Source organism: Gossypium arboreum, chromosome 10 (assembly GCF_025698485.1).
Source record: "Gossypium arboreum isolate Shixiya-1 chromosome 10, ASM2569848v2, whole genome shotgun sequence".
NCBI classification, from domain to species: Eukaryota; Viridiplantae; Streptophyta; class Magnoliopsida; order Malvales; family Malvaceae; genus Gossypium; species Gossypium arboreum.
Window position 1 is genome coordinate 31,015,363 of NC_069079.1, and position 19,064 is coordinate 31,034,426.

Sequence of the window (19,064 nt, forward strand, 5' to 3'; positions counted from 1 at the left end):
TTCAAGCTAAAGAGTGGCCATATGACCATTTAAAATCCTTGTCATATTCGCCATAAGCAAGCACAATGAGGTTTTAATAAATTGAATTTGTTTGAATTAGCTCAAGAGCTAAGAGGGCCACAATTGGACAAGGGAAGGAAAAGGTGATCGAATAGCCGAAAAAGCCGTTCGACAACATCCGAGGTAAGTCCTCAAGAAGTGACCTTACTTGAATTATGTGAGATGAAATATGGATGTGTATGATTATTGATTATGTGTGTATGAGTATTTGAATTCCACCCGGCTAAGTCCCGGCGAATATGCTAATGATATTAATTGTGTTTGAGCCTTAGTAACGAAAATGAAATATGTATGTCCAATGATTATTGATGTATGTGTGCATGAGAAATTGAATGATATCCGGGCTAAGCCCAAGACAATTATGCTGAAATTATATCCGGTTAAGACCGAAGGCAATTGTGCTAGTGGTTATATCCGGCTAAGGCCCAAGGCATTCGTGCGAAGTTATTCTATCCGGGCTAAGACCAAGGCATTTGTGCACGTGATTATATCCGGTTATATTCAAGAATCTTGGGCTGGAGGTGAGTGTTGGTTGCTGAAATGAATTTAATTAGTACACTCGGACAGCCCAAAGGATAAGGTACGTTATATGTGCATTGGAAAGTCGGCGTGTTTGAGCAACATTCGCTCAATCGACTAATGAATTTCAGTTATTGAATTGATTGATGCTTTGCGAACTTATACAATGATGAAGTATGAAGTAAGAATGTGTATTAATGAAATGATGCATTTGGCTATGTGAATGTATTGCTGTAAATTATAGTTCATTATATTCCTTGAGACTTACTAAGCATAAAAATGCTTACCCGTTGCTTTGGCTCTTAGTTTTCTAGATTTCGCTCGAGGCAATCGGATTTGGGATCGTTGAAGTCGAAGTCATCCACACTATCAAGCCTCCATTTTGGTATAAATTTTGGTTGAACTTGAGATGGCATGTATAGGACTACCTCTTGTTTGTTAAATACGTTGTAATGTAAGTTTGTATGGCCATGCGAAAATGGCTCAAAAGGGAGCATGAACTTAGACTTATTGTGGGTTGTATGTATATATATTTGGGGTCATGATGTGGCTATGGTTTGGAAATGGGAATGTTGGTCATATGATCAGCCATTGGCATGGTTAAAATGATCATATATGAACCTATGTATGGCAAGATTAGTTGAATCATGGAGACTACCAAATAGGTAAGTCCTACCTTAAAACAGATGCTGCCAGCTGCAGTGGCGTGAATGTGAAAAATCACCATAATTCATAGGAATGGAATCAAATAGTGAATAAGCTATGTAAATGAACCTTGATGAGTCTATTTTCATATGGAAGAAACGAAACGGTCATAGGAGTTACAGGTTAAGAGATATTAAAGCTATTGTGAGACAGGGCCAGAATGGTTTCTGGGTTCCCTGTCGCAACTTTAAAAATTCACTATAAATTATCCAAAAAGAATTAGGAGATATACCTTATATGTACAGATTCCATTTTGAGTCTAGTTTCATTAGAAACAAACGACACCAGCATTAAAGCCCTGTGCAGAGAGATATTCAAGTTATACCGCGCGAAGGTCAGAGCAGTCGATCCCTGTAACTTGGGTAACTTTAACTAATAAACTGTACCAATTGGCCCGACCAAAATCCTAGAAATAAATCCATGGATGTATATATGAGTCTAAATTCAGGAAAATTTACGAAACCAGTTTCCGAGTTTTGAAACTCGAGATATGATTTTAAGGCGACAGTGACGCAGTTTTCCAGCCTGACTGGAAATGTCAAATTGGTGGGCAAAAACATGTGAACTTGGTTTGTTAACCCTCGGTCCGACACCGGCGATGGTCTCGGGTTTGGGGTGTTACAATTTTATTGGTATCAGAGCCACGGTTTAGTCGATTCTAGGACTACCGTGATGTGTTTGGGGTCTAGCTATACATGCCATTAAATGATGAATCGATAGTGTGATGAATTCTGACAATTTGACTTCATGTTTGTTTATAGCAATGGATCCGATCCCAACCGAAGCGATAGCTGATGATGTGGAGAGTGTGGCGCTGCTCCCGCAAGGGACAGCGCCGGCGGACTCTCAACCTATGGCCAGCAATCCGAATGATGAGGCTAAGCAAGCCTTTTATAGTGTGATGAACGAATGGTTTAATCAATACATTCGAACCAACACTACTGTTCCACCACCTCCATTCCCGACGAATGCAACCCCGCACCTACAATACCTCCGTTGATGACCCAATAAGGTCGGGTAAGCCCCAATCGATAGGATTCAAAACATGGGGCCACTGAATTTAAGGCTACGGATGATGATGATGCCGAAGCGAGCTGAATTATGGTTAGATAACACTATCCGGTGCTTGATGAGCTATCCTGTACACCCGATGAGTGCTTAAAGTGTACCATCTCCTTGCTACGCGAGTCCGCCTACTATTGGTGGAGTACTCGACTTGTGGTGCCTAGAGAGCAAGTGACTTGGGAATTCTTTCTAACCGAGTTCAAAAAAGTATATCGATCGAGATTCATCGACCAAAAGCGGAGGGAGTTCCTTGATCTTAAGCAAGGTTCTATGTCCGCTATCGACTACTGAACGAAAGTTTGTGAGGCTTAGCCGACGCGAGAATGCATTTCGTCCGAAGCTATTATGTGCAAACGCTTGAGGATGGGCTGAATGATGATATAAGGATGTTTGTTGGCATTCTCGAGATACGAGAGTTCGTAGTACTTGTTGAGCGAGCTTGTAAAGTCAAGAGCTTAGAAAGGAGAAACAAAAAGCTGATGTGGGGATTGGAGAATTCGAAAGAGGTCCTCGGAAAGTCTCTTCAACAAGCATCGAAGAGATTTCGAGATGATGCGAGCCGGTCTAGAGGCGTTTGGGATTTTCTAGACGAGGACGCGATCGACCCCTGTGACCACACGAGTCACCTCGATTGCGGTGGCGGAAATGATCGCCGAGAGAGGACGGAGTGTCCACATTGTGGCAAATGGCATTCGGGAGCTGTTGGTTTCGTGATCGCTCCTGCTATAAGTGTGGATCGGCCGACCATTTTATGAAGGATTGCCCGAGGATGCATGAGCAGAATGCAAGTCGAGTGCAAACCCGGTGCTACCATCGCCGAGGTAGGCCACCTAGAAATATGGGCAATGTCGGTGGCGGTCGAGAGGATCTAGAGATGCTACCATCGGATCTGAGGCTCGTGCTCTGCTAGGACTTATGCCATCGCGCACGCCGAGGATCTGCCTCTCGGATGTTATTACCGATACTTTCACTCTTTTCAATACAAATGTAATTGCTTTGATTGACCTGGTTCTACTCATTCTTATATATGTGAAACCTTAGCATCCAGAAGACTTTGCCCATTGAGTCTCTCGAGTTTGTAATTCGGTGTCAAACCCTTGGGTCATTACGTGCTTGTTAACAAAGTGTGCAAGAAAAGTCCCTAGTGTTCCGAGGTTCTTGTTTTCCGGCGGACTTAATGCTTTTGCCATTCGATGAGTTCGATGTTATTCTTGGTTTGGATTGGTTGACCATGCACGATGCGGTTGTAAATTGCAAGAGCAAGACTATCGATTTGAGGTCGCGAATAATGAAATAATTCGGGTTGAGTCCACGGACTTAAAGGGTTGCCACCGTAATATCGCCGATGTTGGCCCGAAATATGTAAGAAAAGGGTGCGGCGTACCTTGCGTCGTACTCGATGACAAGGAATCGGAGAAGAAACCCGAATCTGTGCCGTGGTTTGTGAATACCGGATGTTTTCCCAAAGAATTGCCGGGTTTACCACCTGTTCGAGAAATAGAATTTGGCATCGAATTGGTACCTGGTACCACCCCAATTTCGATAGCTCCGTATCGTATGGCACCAACGGAATTGAAAGAGTTGAAAACTCAGTTGCAAGAATTGGTGGATAGAGGTTTTGCTCGCCTGAGAGTTTTTCGCCTTGGGGTGCGCCGGTGTTGTTCGTGAAGAAGAAGGATGGAACCATGCGACTATGCATCGACTATCGTCAGCTTAACAAAGCGACGATAAAGAACAAATATCCGTTGCCACGTATTGATGACTTGTTCGATCAACTGAAGGGAGCCTCGGTGTTCTCGAAAATAGATTTGAGATCGGGCTACTATCAATTGCGAATCCGAGATTCGGACGTGCCCAAGACTGCCTTGAGCGAGATATGGTCACTATGAGTTCTGGTGATGCCGTTTGGGCTCACTAATGCCCTGCGGTATTTATGGATTTAATGAATCGAATCTTTAGACCATATTTGGATCGATTAAGTAGTCGTGTTCATTGATGACATCTTGGTCTATTCAAGAAATGAGACCGAACATGCTGAACACCTGCGGTTAGTGCTGCAAATTTTACGGGACAAGCAATTATATGCTAAGTTCAGCAAGTGTGAGTTCTGGTTAAGAGAGGTAAGCTTCTTGGGTCATGTGGTATCTGCATCGGGTATTCGAGTCGACCCGAATAAAATTTCAGCCATACTAAATTGGAAGCCTCAGAAATATTCGAGGTTCAAGCTTTTTGGGGCTTGCTTACTTACCGACGATTTGTAAAGGCTTCTCAACGATAGCCACGCCGATGACGGCTTACTCCAAAAGGATGTTAAGTTGAATGGACGGAGAAATGCCAAAAAAGCTTCGATCAACTGAAAACTTATTTGACTGAAGCCCCAATTCTAGTGCAACCCGAGTCCGGCAAGGAGTTTGTCATCTATAGCGACGCCTCTCTACTTGGGTTAGGTTGCGTATTAATGCAAGAAGGTCGAGTTGTGGCCTATGCGTCGAGGCAATTAAAGCCACATGAGAAAAATTATCCGACTCATGATCTCGAATTGGCCGCCATCGTATTCGCCTTAAAGATTTGGCGACATTACTTATTTGGTGAAAGGTGCCATGTATACTCGGATCACAAAAGTCTCAAGTATTTGATGACCCAACGAGACTTAAATCTGCGACAAAGACGTTGGCTCGAGTGTTAAAGGATTATGAGTGATCATTGACTATCACCCGGAAAGGCGAATGTAGTTGCGGATGCCTTGAGTCGTAAATCGTTATTCACTTTACGACGATGAATGTGCACTTGTCTATCCGATCCGACGGTGTGTTAGTGGCTGAAATGAAAGCCAAACCATTATTGACACACCAAATTCGAGAAGCTCGGAAAGTCGATGACGAGTTGGTTGCAAAACGGCTGCGTGTGTTCGAACAAGGACTCGGAGTTTCAAATCGACGATGACGATTGTTTGAGGTTCAAAAGTCGTCATGTGTCCCAAAGAATTGAACTCATTTCGATAATTCAATGAAGCCCATTGTAGCCGAATGGCAATCCACCCGGAGTACGAAGATGTACAATGATTTGAAACGTCGATTTTGGTGGCATGGTATGAAGCGAGACATCTCCGACTTTGTTTCAAGATGTTTAATATGTCAACAAGTGAAAGCGGAACATCAGTGCCTTCAGGATTACTTGACCAATCACGATACCCGAGTGGAAATGGGATCGAGTCACAATGGACTTTGTATCCGGACCGCCATTGTCGACAAGTAAGAAGGATGCGGTTTGGGTCGTGGTAGATCGATTGACTAAGTCGGCCCACTTTGTCCCCGTGTCGTCTGGATTTTCAATGGACAAATTAGCGGAATTGTGCGTTTCTCAGATTGTGAAATTACACGGGTGCCTATTTCTATCGTGTCGGATAGAGATCCGAGATTTACCTCGCGGTTTTGGAAAAAGTTGCAAGAAGCTTTGGGTACCAAGTTGCATTTCAAGACGCCTTCCACCCCCAAACCGATGGTCAATCCGGCGGTAATTCGAGATACTTGAGGATATGTTAAGATGTTGCGTCCTCGAGTTTAGTGGTTCATGGGAACGGTATTTGCCGTTGATTGAATTCGCTTACAACAACGACTTTCAATCGAGTATTAAGATGGCACCTTACGAGGCTTTGTACGGGCGTAAATGCCGTACACCATTGTTTTGGACCGAGCTTGGTGAAAGCAAGATTTTCGGGTGGATTTGATTAGGGATGCCGAGCAGAAAAGTGAAAGTAATCCGTGAAAGTTTGAAGATAGCCTTCGATCGTCGAAGTCGTGCGCGGATATGAAGCGTAAGGATATCGAGTATCGGTGGGTGATAAAGTGTTCCTCAAGGTATCGCCTTGGAAAAAATACTCGAGTTCGGTAGTAAGGGCAAGTTGAGCCCGAGGTTCATTGGGCCATATGAGATATCGAGCGAGTCGGTCCGGTGGCATATCGTTTGATTTTGCCCCGAACTCAAAAGGTTCACGATGTCTTCCACGTTTCGATGCTTGACGTTATAGATCCGATCCATCGCACGTGATTAGTCCATCGAAATTGAAATTCAAGCTAATATGAGTTATGAGGAAGAACCAATTCGTATCCTATCACGAGAAGTGAAAGAGTTACGAAACAAGCGGGTTCCGCTAGTGAAAGTGTTATGGCTCAAGCACGGGATAGAAGAAGCTACTTGGGAGACCGAGAACTCAATGAGAGAGCGATATCCGAACCTATTTACGGTAAGCTTTTCGGGACGAAAATCTCTTGAGTGGGGAGAGTTGTGACACCGAATGTGACCCTAGTCGGAGAGTGGTTTCGGGACCACGAAACCGAGTCATAAGAATAATTAAGTGTTATATTCCGTACTTATTGTATGTGGAATTGGTATGCGTAAATATTTCGTGTCTCGATTTTTATTAATTAGGTGCTAAATTATAAGAAAGGACTTAGTAGTGAACTTTGAAAGTACGATAGGGAAATAGGTGATGACTAATTAAAGCATGCATGCAAAATAATGGACTTGCATGTCAAATTCCCCTTTCTACAAGTAATGGCCGCCATGACAAAGAAATATGGGTCAAACATGTCATGAAACATGTTTTGTTGGGCATTAGGGAGAAATAGTAAACAAATAAGCATGGGTAAGAAAAGAATGAAAAAAATGTGTGTGAGAGTGGCATACCCCATTGCCGTGAGTTGTAGAGAAGGAAAGAAAAAATTTTGTTCATCCTTTCTTTGAGCCAAAACTAAGGAAGAAGGAGGATTTTGCTTCATGCTTGGTTTGGAAGAGATCTAGAAGGAGATTTGGCTAAGTTTGCATCAAGATTAAGGTATGTATGAGGTTGTGTTGGGAGTTTCATGCATGTTTTGGTTGCTAACTTGATGTGCATGTTAGCCATGGCTCAAATCTTTGGTATGCCATGGAAATGGTATTTGGCCAAAGTTGTTATAGTGATAAAGCCATTGCATGCTAAGTGTGAAGCTTGATGATGATGCATGCAATGATGGATTTTCTACTCATGAGTAAGATTTTGAGTTTTCTTTTGTTTTATCATGATTAAAGTTGAAAAGGAGCATGATTGTCATACTTGGCCATGATGCATTCTTGAGCATGATTCATGCTTCTTGCATGTTAGTTAAAAGTTTGTGTTTTGGATGGCTATGGACACCTTGAAAATTCGCCATGCTCATATATGCATATATATGATTGCACATTATGTTTGGTTATGAACTAAGTGATGAATATATTGATTTAAAGAAGAAAATGTGGAAGAATGCTTGTGAAATTGCAAGCACAATTCGCCTAGCACACATATAAGTGCTTGATGCTATATTATAAGTTTTGGGCCACAATGTGCAAAGCATAAATTAGTAGATTGCATGCTGTTTTGTGAGGTATTAAGTGCAAAATTGACCTCAACATGTACATGAATATTCGCCTTGGGTAGCCTATTGAAGGCCTTAGCATTTCCTTGATGCTCAAATAAATTGTATTGAATTGCTTGATGTAGTATAAAATGTGCATGACCATTGTGTATTCAAGCTAAAGAGTGGCCATATGACCATTTAAAATCCTTGTCATATTCGCCATAAGCAAGCACAATGAGGTTTTAATAAATTGAATTTGTTTGAATTAGCTCAAGAGCTAAGAGGGCCACAATTGGACAAGGGAAGGAAAAGGTGATCGAATAGCCGAAAAAGCCGTTCGACAACATCCGAGGTAAGTCCTCAAGAAGTGACCTTACTTGAATTATGTGAGATGAAATATGGATGTGTATGATTATTGATTATGTGTGTATGAGTATTTGAATTCCACCCGGCTAAGTCCCAAGGCGAATATGCTAATGATATTAATTGTGTTTGAGCCTTAGTAACGAAAATGAAATATGTATGTCCAATGATTATTGATGTATGTGTGCATGAGAAATTGAATGATATCGGGCTAAGCCGAAGACAATTATGCTGAAATTATATCCGGTTAAGACCAAGGCAATTGTGCTAGTGGTTATATCCGGGCTAAGGCGAAGGCATTCGTATGAGTTATTCTATCCGGCTAAGACCAAGGCATTTGTGCACGTGATTATATCCGGTTATATTCAAGAATCTTGGGCTGGAGGTGAGTGTTGGTTGCTGAAATGAATTTAATTAGTACACTCGGACAGCCCAAAGGATAAGGTACGTTATATGTGCATTGGAAAGTCGACGTGTTTGAGCAACATTCGCTCAATCGACTAATGAATTTCAGTTATTGAATTGATTGATGCTTTGCGAACTTATACAATGATGAAGTATGAAGTAAGAATGTGTATTAATGAAATGATGCATTTGGCTATGTGAATGTATTGCTGTAAATTATAGTTCATTATATTCCTTGAGACTTACTAAGCATAAAAATGCTTACCCCGTTGCTTTGGCTCTTAGTTTTCTAGATTTCGCCGAGGCAATCGGATTTGGAATCGTTGAAGTCAAGTCATCCACACTATCAAGCCTCCATTTTGGTATAAATTTTTGGTTGAACTTGAGATGGCATGTATAGGACTACCTCTTGTTTGTTAAATACGTTGTAATGTAAGTTTGTATGGCCATGCGAAAATGGCTCGAAAAGGGGAGCATGAACTTAGACTTATTGTGGGTTGTATGTATATATATTTGGGGTCATGATGTGGCTATGGTTTGGAAATGGGAATGTTGGTCATATGATCAGCCATTGGCATGGTTAAAATGATCATATATGAACCTATGTATGGCAAGATTAGTTGAATCATGGAGACTACCAAATAGGTAAGTCCTACCTTAAAACAGATGCTGCCAGCTGCAGTGGCGTGAATGTGAAAAATCACCATAATTCATAGGAATGGAATCAAATAGTGAATAAGCTATGTAAATGAACCTTGATGAGTCTATTTTCATATGGAAGAAACGAAACGGTCATAGGAGTTACAGGTTAAGAGATATTAAAGCTATTGTGAGACAGGGCCAGAATGGTTTCTGGGTTCCCTGTCGCAACTTTAAAAATCACTATAAATTATCCAAAAGAATTAGGAGATATACCTTATATGTACAGATTCCATTTTGAGTCTAGTTTCATTAGAAACAAACGACACCAGCATTAAAGCCCTGTGCAGAGAGATATTCAAGTTATACCGCGCGAAGGTCAGAGCAGTCGATCCCTGTAACTTGGGTAACTTTAACTAATAAACTGTACCAATTGGCCCGACCAAAATCCTAGAAATAAATCCATGGATGTATATATGAGTCTAAATTCAGGAAAATTTACGAAACCAGTTTCCGAGTTTTGAAACTCGAGATATGATTTTAAGGCGACAGTGACGCAGTTTTCCAGCCTGACTGGAAATGTCAAATTGGTGGGCAAAAACATGTGAACTTGGTTTGTTAACCCTCGGGTCCGACACCGGCGATGGTCTCGGGTTTGGGGTGTTACATTATGTTAGAATTAAGTGACCCAAATTCTTATTTAAATAAAATACGATGGAAAATAAAATAAAAGTAAAATCCATATAGAACTAGACTTCTTTTATTTTATTTTAGAATAAGGTTTTAAACCTTATTAAACTCCATCTATTTTATATTGATTAGGATAAGGTGTTTCAATCCTACTAGAATATGGCTTTGCAAGCCTATAAATAGACATAGTCTATTCCTCTTGTATTTGAGTAAAAAATTTTTCGACATAGTGAATTTTCTTCTCCTTTGCCCGTGGTTTTTTTCCCGAAAGGGTTTCCACGTAAAATTTATGTGTTCTTTATTTTATTTATTTTATTCTATTTTATTTTTCACAAATTGGTATCTGAGCTTCCGGTTATTCATCTCGATCACGGTAATGGCGTCTTTGAAGTATGAAATTCATTGTTGGATCGCAACACCGATTTGCGTTGTGGCAAATTAAGATGCAAGCGCTTCTTGCAGATGGATCTAGAGGATGCCCCGCTAGGATAGATAAGATGCCTTCGACATTAACAGATGAAGAGAAGAAGCGTAAGGATCGAAAGGCATTAACACAATTACATCTGCATTTGTCCAACGAAATTTTGCGAGGATGTGATGAAAGAGAAAACTGCCACGCATTATGGAAGAGGCTAGAACAAATATGTATGTCGAAAACTCTAACAAGCAAGTTGCATATGAAGCGGCGTCTTTATGCTCATCGTTTGGAGGAAGGTGCGTCAGTACACGAACACTTAATGTTGTTTAAAGAAATTCTCTCAAACTTGGAGGCCATGGAGGTTCAAGATGATAAGGAAGATCTAGGGTTGATTCTACTTTGTTCGTTGCCCCGTCTTATTCAACCTTTAGAGACACGATTTTATATAGCCGCGAGTCTCTCACGCTTGATGAGGTTTATGATTCTTTAACCTCGTATGATAAGATGAAGCATCTTGTGGTTAAACCCAACTCTCAGGGAGAGGGTCTCATTGTTCGTGGGAGACAAGACCGGAATATTGATGATGATCGTGGTAGAACACAGGAACGGAATCCTCGTGGTAAATCTAAGGGTAGATCGAAATCTTCAAACAGAGGTAAAACTTGCAACTTCTGCAAGAAGAAAGGGCACATTAAATCTGAGTGCTATAAGCTACAAAATAAGATTAAAAGGAGGCTGCGAATCAAAAGGAAAACAAAAAAAAAATTCGGTGAAGCTGATGTTGTAGAAGACTACAACGATGGTGAACTTCTAGTTGCTTCATCAATGATTCTAAAGTGGCGAGTGGATACTTGATTCAGCTGCACCTTCCACATGAGTCCCAATCGGGATTGGTTTACAACTTATGAAACAATGATCTCTGAAGGTGTTGTTTTGATGGGAAATAATGCTTCATGTAAAATCGCAGTGTTGGAACAATTAAAGTTAAGATGTTTGATGGAGTTGTCGAACACTTAGTGACGTGCGGCATGTTCCGAATTGAAAAGAAATTTAATTTCGTTGAGTACTCTTGATTCAAAAGGGCACATACACAACTGAAAGTGGGGTTTTAAAGATTTCCAAAGGGTCCCTTGTTGTGATGAAAGGGCAAAGAAAGATTGCCAAGTTATATGTTTTACAGGGTTTTACTGTTACTCCTGGTGATGCAGCTGTCGCTTCCTCTTCCTTGTCAGATGATGATATTACTAAACTTTGGCATATGCGCCTAGGGCATATGAGTGAGAATGGCATGGCGTAATTAAGCAAAAGAGGACTTCTTAATGGGCAAGGAATTTGCAAACTGAATTTCTGTGAGCACTGTGTTTTTGGGAAGCAAAAGAGAGTTCGATTCACTAGAGGAATCCATAACACGAAGGAAACGTTGGAGTATATCCATTCGATCCGTGGGGGCCGTCCAGTGCCTTCGAGAGGTGGAGCTAATTATATGCTAACCTTTATTGATGATTTTTCCGAAAAGTTTGGGCGTTCTTCCGAAGCGAAAAGCGATGTGTTTTCCACATTTAAGTCTTGGAAAATTATGATTGAAAACAGACGGAAAAGCAGATAAAATACCTCCGTGCAGATAATGGCTTAGAGTTCATTCGATGAGTTTAATAGATTGTGCAAGTCGAAGGATCATGAGACACTTGACGATTCGTCATACTCCACACAAAACGGCGTTGCGAGCGAATGAACGAACGATCACGGAGAAGGTTCGATGTATGTTGTCAAATGCCAACTTACGAAGTCATTTTGGGCGAAGCGACCTCTCGCATGTTTTTGATCAACCGATCTCCATCCGTTGCCATTGAGAAAAAGACTCCACAAGAGGTATGGTCCGTAATCCCGCTAATTATTCGATTTAAAGATTTTTGGGTGTCTGCGTATGCTCATGTTGATAATGGAAAATTGGAACCGAGATCCATTAAATGCGTTTTCTTGGTTATAAAGTGGTGTAAAAGGCTATAAGTTATGGTGTCCTGAAAATAGAAAAGTTGTGATTAGCGAGAGATGTTGTTTTGATGAAACCGCTATGCTACCTAACTTATCTCTTAAAGACTCTTCCAATAAAGAAAACCAAAAGCGGTGGAGCATCGATTAATACGAATCAACTCCTCAAGCCAAGACAAAATTGAGAATAGAGTTGCTTCTTCACCGCAATACTCTATCACCAAAAACAGGACAAGAAGAGAAATTAAACCTCCAAAGAAGTTTGCCGAGGTTGATCTAGTTGCTTATGCTTTAAATGTGGTGAAGATATAGATGCGAATCAAGAGCCATTTAATTATTCGAGGCGATTAGTGTGAAGACTCGTAAAAGTGGATGTTTGCTATGCAAGAGGAGATGGAATCACTCCACAAAAAGCAGAACATGGGATCTTGTAAAACTTCCTAAAGGTAAAAAGGCTGTTCGTTGTAAATGGGTGTTTAAAAGAAAGAAGGACTCCGGAGTTGAAGAACCCATATAAAGCAAGGCTTGTTGCAAAGGGTTACAAATCAAATTCCGAGTGGACTTCACAGATGTGTTCTCTCCGGTTGTTAAGCATAGTTCGATTCGAGCTTTGCTTGGTATTGTTGCCATGCATGATTTGGAGCTTGAGCGGTTAGATGTAAAACGCATTTTGCATGGAGAACTTGAGGAAGATATTTACATGCAACAACCAGAGGGTTTTATAGTCTCGAAAAAAGAGGACTATGTTTGCTTGTGAAAAAGTCCCTTTACGGTTTGAAACAGTCACCAAGACAAGGGTACAAGAGGTTTGATTCCTTTATGACTTCTCATGATTTCAAAAGAAGTAGTTTTGACAGTTGTGTCTACTTTAAGAAAAACAGTGATGGTTCTTTTGTGTATCTACTTCTTTATGTTGATGACATGTTGATAGCGACAAAAGATAAAGAGAGATAAGAAAGGTTAAAGCCCAACTAAGTGAAGAATTTGAGATGAAAGATTTAGGACCAGAAAGAAGATACTTGGTATGGAGATTCTCGGAGATAGAAAAGCAAGTAAATTGTACCTAAGTCGGAAGGGTACATTGAGAAAGTTCTTTGCAGTTCAATATGCAGAGTGCTAAGCTTTATTAGTACTCCTTTAGCAGCCCATTTCGACTTTCATCGGCCTTATCTCCTCAATCGATAATGAGATTGAGTACATGTCACATGTTCCATACTCTAGTGCAGAGAGGATCTCTCATGTATGCTATGGTTTGTTCACGTCCGATTTATCATATGCGATCGGTCAGGTTAGCGATACATGGCGAATCCTGGTAAAGAACACCGGAAAGCGATTCAATGGATTTTAAGATACTTACGAGGCACTACTAATGTTTGCTTACGCTTTGGAAGAACTAAAGATGGAGTTATAGGGTATGTTGATGCTGATTTTGCTGGAGACCTTGATAGAAGAAGATCTCTCACGAGTTACGTCTTTACAATCGGAGGTTGTGCAATTAGTTGGAAAGCCACTTTGCAAACTACATCGCTTTGTCTACCAATGAAGTTGAGTACATGGCGATTCTTGAGGCTTGTAAAGAAGCTATTTGGTTGAAGGGACTATTTAGTGAACTCAATGAAGACCTTCAAATCAAGACAAGATTTTGTGACGGTCAGAGTGCCATCTTTCTTACAAAAGATCAAATGTTTCATGAGAGAACAAAACACATTGATATTCGGTATCATTTTGTTCGTGATATTATTGCTCGTGGTGATATTGTTGTGAGCAAAATTAGCACTCATGAAAATCCTGCAGATATGATGACTAAGTCACTTCCTATAACCAAGTTTGAGCATTGCTTAGACTTGGTTGGTGTTCATTGTTGAAGTTAAACCCTTAAGGGGTTTTTGGAAGAGGTGAAGAACTTGTTTATTGAAAGTTCGCGATGAAGAACTTGTTCATTGAGAATTTGTGTCAAGGTGGAGATTGTTAGAATTAAGTGACCCAAATTCTTATTTAAATAAAATACGATGGAAAATAAAATAAAAGTAAAATCCATATAGAACTAGACTTCTTTTATTTTATTTTAGAATAAGGTTTTAAACCTTATTAAACTCCATCTATTTTATATTGATTAGGATAAGGTGTTTCAATCCTACTAGAATATGGCTTTGCAAGCCTATAAATAGACATAGTCTATTCCTCTTGTATTTGAGTAAAAAATTTTTCGACATAGTGAATTTTCTTCTCCTCTGCCCGTGGTTTTTTTCCCGAAAGGGTTTCCACGTAAAATTTATGTGTTCTTTATTTTTATTTATTTTATTCTATTTTATTTTTCACAGTTTACGGTGATATAATTGTGAAATAGAAGTTAAACTCGCGTAATTTTATAATAGCGAAGAGTTTTTTTTTAATTTTATAAAATTTAAATTAATTTTAAAAATTTGACATGGCTTAAAGTATCTATTTAAAAGGAAAAACCTTGAAATACCCTTTTAAATAAAAATATTTTAAACAACAATTTAATCCTTTAATATTTATAAAAATTCATTCAGAATTCGTTGATAAATCCTGTAGTTTTGTTGGTGGGTGATGAAATTAGTAGTTGTTACAACCGGAGAAAAAGGACTTTACTTGGAACCCAATAATTAGGAAATAATAGAATAAGCCGTAAATTAATTTATCATTTGATAGGGTAGGTGCAAGCTAATTGTCCCAAAAAGAAACAACATCTCAAATCCATTGTCAAATTCAATGCTAAAAAATTATTTTATTAAAAGTAAAAGGTAAAACCAACCCAAATAATAATGTCTTTAATATTGGTATTTTTGTTTCGAAATTTTACATTTGCTTCTGCCTTCTTCTTTTTCCCCCAAGAGATCAATTGCTACGTCCAACTTTTCAATTTTGAATTCTGCAACATTTTTTTTCTCTCGAAAACATCACTGACTATAAATATATATATATATTTACAATCGTATGTTTATTTTATTTTTACAAAAAAATATTAAACCATAACTAAATTAGATGAGACTAGGCTAAGTCATCCCAGAATAATTATCATGCAATGATAGGAGGATTTCATTTGGCAGTTGCATAAAGATATATTTGCTTGACGGTCTTGAGAACGCCATTAAAGCTAACCTATCAATTACTTTGTCTTTTCTGAAAGTATGTGTAACCTTAACCATCCAAGAAAATTGTAATAGATTCTTAATGGCTTGTGTCACAGTTGAAAAATGTTGATCAGTTACATTTGTTTGAATCACTTGAATAACTTCAATGCTATCCATTTTAAGAACCGATATTCCAAATTACTTAAAGACCTTTCAGTGTACCCTAAAGTTCAGCATCAAGAACCGAATAGTAGTTAATATTCCTTGAGAAACCAACTGTCCACATCTCAAGTTATAGATATTTTTGAATACAATTATGAGAAATATTAAAAATGAATATCTATAAAAGTTAGTTTTAGATTGAGGGTATGTATATTTGTTGGCCGGAGAAGGAAGGAGAAATTAACAAAAGTGAAGGGCATGTCCTTATTTGAGAGGTGAAAACCCCCTGATGCTGATGGAACAACCTCTCAGGATTTGTACACTTTGTTTTTGTACCCTTCCAATATGGGGTGCATGCAATTTGAATTGTGCCATTTATTACTTCCTACAACCATAATGGAATCTGACTACGACCTATGTATATGTCTTAATTTCTTTTAACTATATATATTTTTACTACAGTGGTGTATGTATGACTTATGTTGGTGGGTATGGAAAATATAATATTTGGAGAAGGATAAATCCAACAGAGGATATGGTTCAGGGTTAGAGCCAGTGCATGAAATGCAGGTAGCCTGAGGGCTCAAACTTTCATTTCAAAAACAAAGAAACTTGTCCTTATGCATCAGACTTGAAAGTTGCAAAATCATACATTTTTCCTTCCTTTCCTATTTCCCTTTATTCGTTTTTACGACTTCAACTGTCTCAATGCAATATTTTTTCAGATTTTCCATTATAGGAGATATTGGAAAATAAATATATCATTAAAGCACTAAAATAAAAGCATGTCTTCTATGGATTCTGTTGTCATTAGATGCTCTTTCCTTTTTTCATTTTCGATAATTCTGCTGAAATTATATTTTTGGCCTCTCTTAAACCCTTTTAGCATAAAAGATTTTCATTTTGATCCCCTTACCGCTTATTGTTTTTTTTTTTTTTTTTTTTATCTCGGCCTTCAACTTAACTCAATCCCTACAATTATTGAGACCCCTTTTCCCTTTTTGTAAAAGAAATGATCCCAAGTTTCAATAGGTCAGACAAATAATGACAGAGTAAAACAGAGCAACCCAAAAAAAATCCAACCTATTGAATTTCTTACTTCTATTCAACTGTAATTTTACGTATAATTTGATTGGTAAAAAAGTAGTAGTAAATGACAAGAAAGTGAAGAGGATTGAAGGAGAAAATATACATATTATGTTAAGGAGAAAATTATTTCAAGCGGACATCGTTCATATCAAACCAGATTTGCTTGAAAACCTTGATGATGAGATGATGATATTGATCAGAATTGAGAGAGAGATAACAGGCAAGCAAATCTTCCAAATCCTTGGATGCCCTGATGTTGTTTTCTATGATCATTTCCACCATCGACTCCCTGAAGTCTCTCTGAGGATCAAACGACGATTTCACCACCGCCAGACTATCCGACAAACTCCTCCTTGAGCTGCCGCTTGAACTTGACGACATGCTTTTCCGACCATGTCCCTGAATTCTCCGGTTTCCGATTTTCGGTGAATTTATTCTCAGCCTTACGCCTGGGGAATTCACTCCAAATTTCCTACCACCACTGCTTTTCTTGTTCTCATCACCTTCGAATTTAACTGAACTCATACCATACTTGGTTGCTTCGTTGCTCTTCTTCATATTAACCGGCTTGGTTATGATCCGAGGGAGTTGAAGTTGAGACAAGTTGTCGAACTCGTCTAGCTTGTCGGATTTCTTAACCAAACACTTGCAATCATCATCCTTAGCTTCCGAATTCATGAGTTTGCAGCTACTGGAGACCATATTATCGAACGATTGAGTAGTGAGAATGCAGTCAGACCTGAATTCATGCGGCGAAGAGCTGTCGTCAGAAGAGGAAGAAGCTGAATATTGCGGTGGAGAATCAGGCTTAGTCCAGAGTGTGGCACGGCAGCGACAGCCGGAGGAAACAACCGTATTTCTTTTCCTGGATCGTTTCTGAGAAGATTTTCTGGGTGGGTCAGAACCTGCAGAATTGGTGTTTGCATGAGAAACATAGAAGCCATCACTGGGGATAAGGTCTCTAGTGAAGTAGTAAGATTTTCTAGGATAAAAATGGTGGGGTTGCTTCAGTTTTGATGAAGAGGGAGATATGGGGTATTGTTTTTTCTTGGAAGGATTATTGGTAACGGTAGTATTGCCATGGTTTCTACCTTTGCCCATGTCTTTAAGCTTGTAAAACCAGGCATTGGGCATCATATCAGATAGCCTAAACCTGTAATTGCCCATCAAACTTGTGTCTTTGTAATGGGAAAAAGATGGGAGGACTGAGAATGAATTTGAAGGAGATTGGAGGGTGAGAGAGAGAAAAAGAAGGTTGGAACAAAGGAAAAAGAGTGGGGTATTGTATTAACTGACTTGGGCTGTTGTTTATGATCACTAATCACCAAACAGGGAACAAGTTTTTATAGACGTATCATCATTACCATCCTTTAATTTCTTATTCTTTCCCAACTTTTTCATTTAAGGAACTTTTTATACGGGCCCTAGCATCTATGTTTTTCGTACTACCATTACAAAATCAGTGGTTGGTTTATGTCTTCTAATCAATTACCCATTATGAAAATCTTAAGAAAAATAGCTTACTTGCCCTAACCCTTCTGTAAAAAGAATAGGATGGTGTTGGTGTTGGTGTTGGTGTTGGTGTTGGTGTTGGTAACAAACTAATAATTTGTTTGTGTTATGTTCCAAAACATTATGTTTTAATCATCTTGTGTTAATATCTGTATCTAGTATTGCCAAATTCGTGGTAGTATAGTCTTGCCCTATCCTTTGTTAATATCAATTACTCATTTGCCTAATTCATGTGTTGTTGAGGGATTAGTGTTGTGAAAGAAAAAGGAAAAATAATCCCCCACCAGTTGTACTTGAAGAGAGAGAGAGGGTGGCGATGTAAGTTATGAAGAAACCCCCCCCCACAAACTCCATATCTGTAGTAACTGCCACGTAAACTAGTTAACGATGGGAAGGGAGTGGGGTGAGGGTGCAGACGAGAATTGCCTTCTCCACCTCTGCTCTACGTTTATAAAGCTGTCCAACATATTTACATTCATATTTACTCTAAGTTGCTCTAATTCTTTTTTTTTTTACTATACTTATTTATTAAACACCTTCAATCGGATTACCAATTCGGTCAATTAAATTATTAAAATATCTTTCCATAATTAAATAGGTCATAGTATTAAGAAGTAATTTAGTCTTTTGTTAAAAAATAAAAATATGCATATTTGAATCTTCATTTATAGGATTAATAAAACTTTAAATTTACCACTCAATTAAAGCTTGTTTTATGCATTTTATATTAATATACAAATTGCTGACAATACCATCATAAATAATTGTAGCGCATTTAATATTGTTAACATAATATATTTATGTGTTCAAATTTTATTTTACTCATAATTTAATCTAAATTTTTTATTTTAAAATAATACATATTTCATATGTTTTTATAATTAATTAGTTTTAAATTATAGATTTTATTCTTTATTGTATGGTATTTTTAAATACATATTTATATTTTAAATTTATTATTTTCATACACATACACATATG

The 19,064-nt window shown here is 38.7% G+C and overlaps 1 protein-coding gene across 1 annotated transcript; it reads right to left on the reverse strand.

Annotated features, from left to right (window-relative positions):
* Positions 1-16,573: 16,573 nt before the first annotated feature.
* On the reverse strand, positions 16,574-17,956 carry LOC108488638 (transcription repressor OFP1-like). Its single transcript, XM_017792930.2, has one exon. The coding sequence runs from the start codon at positions 17,736-17,738 to the stop codon at positions 16,695-16,697; it is 1,044 nt and encodes a 347-aa protein (XP_017648419.1). The 5' UTR covers positions 17,739-17,956; the 3' UTR covers positions 16,574-16,694.
* Between the last annotated feature and the right edge of the window lie 1,108 nt (positions 17,957-19,064).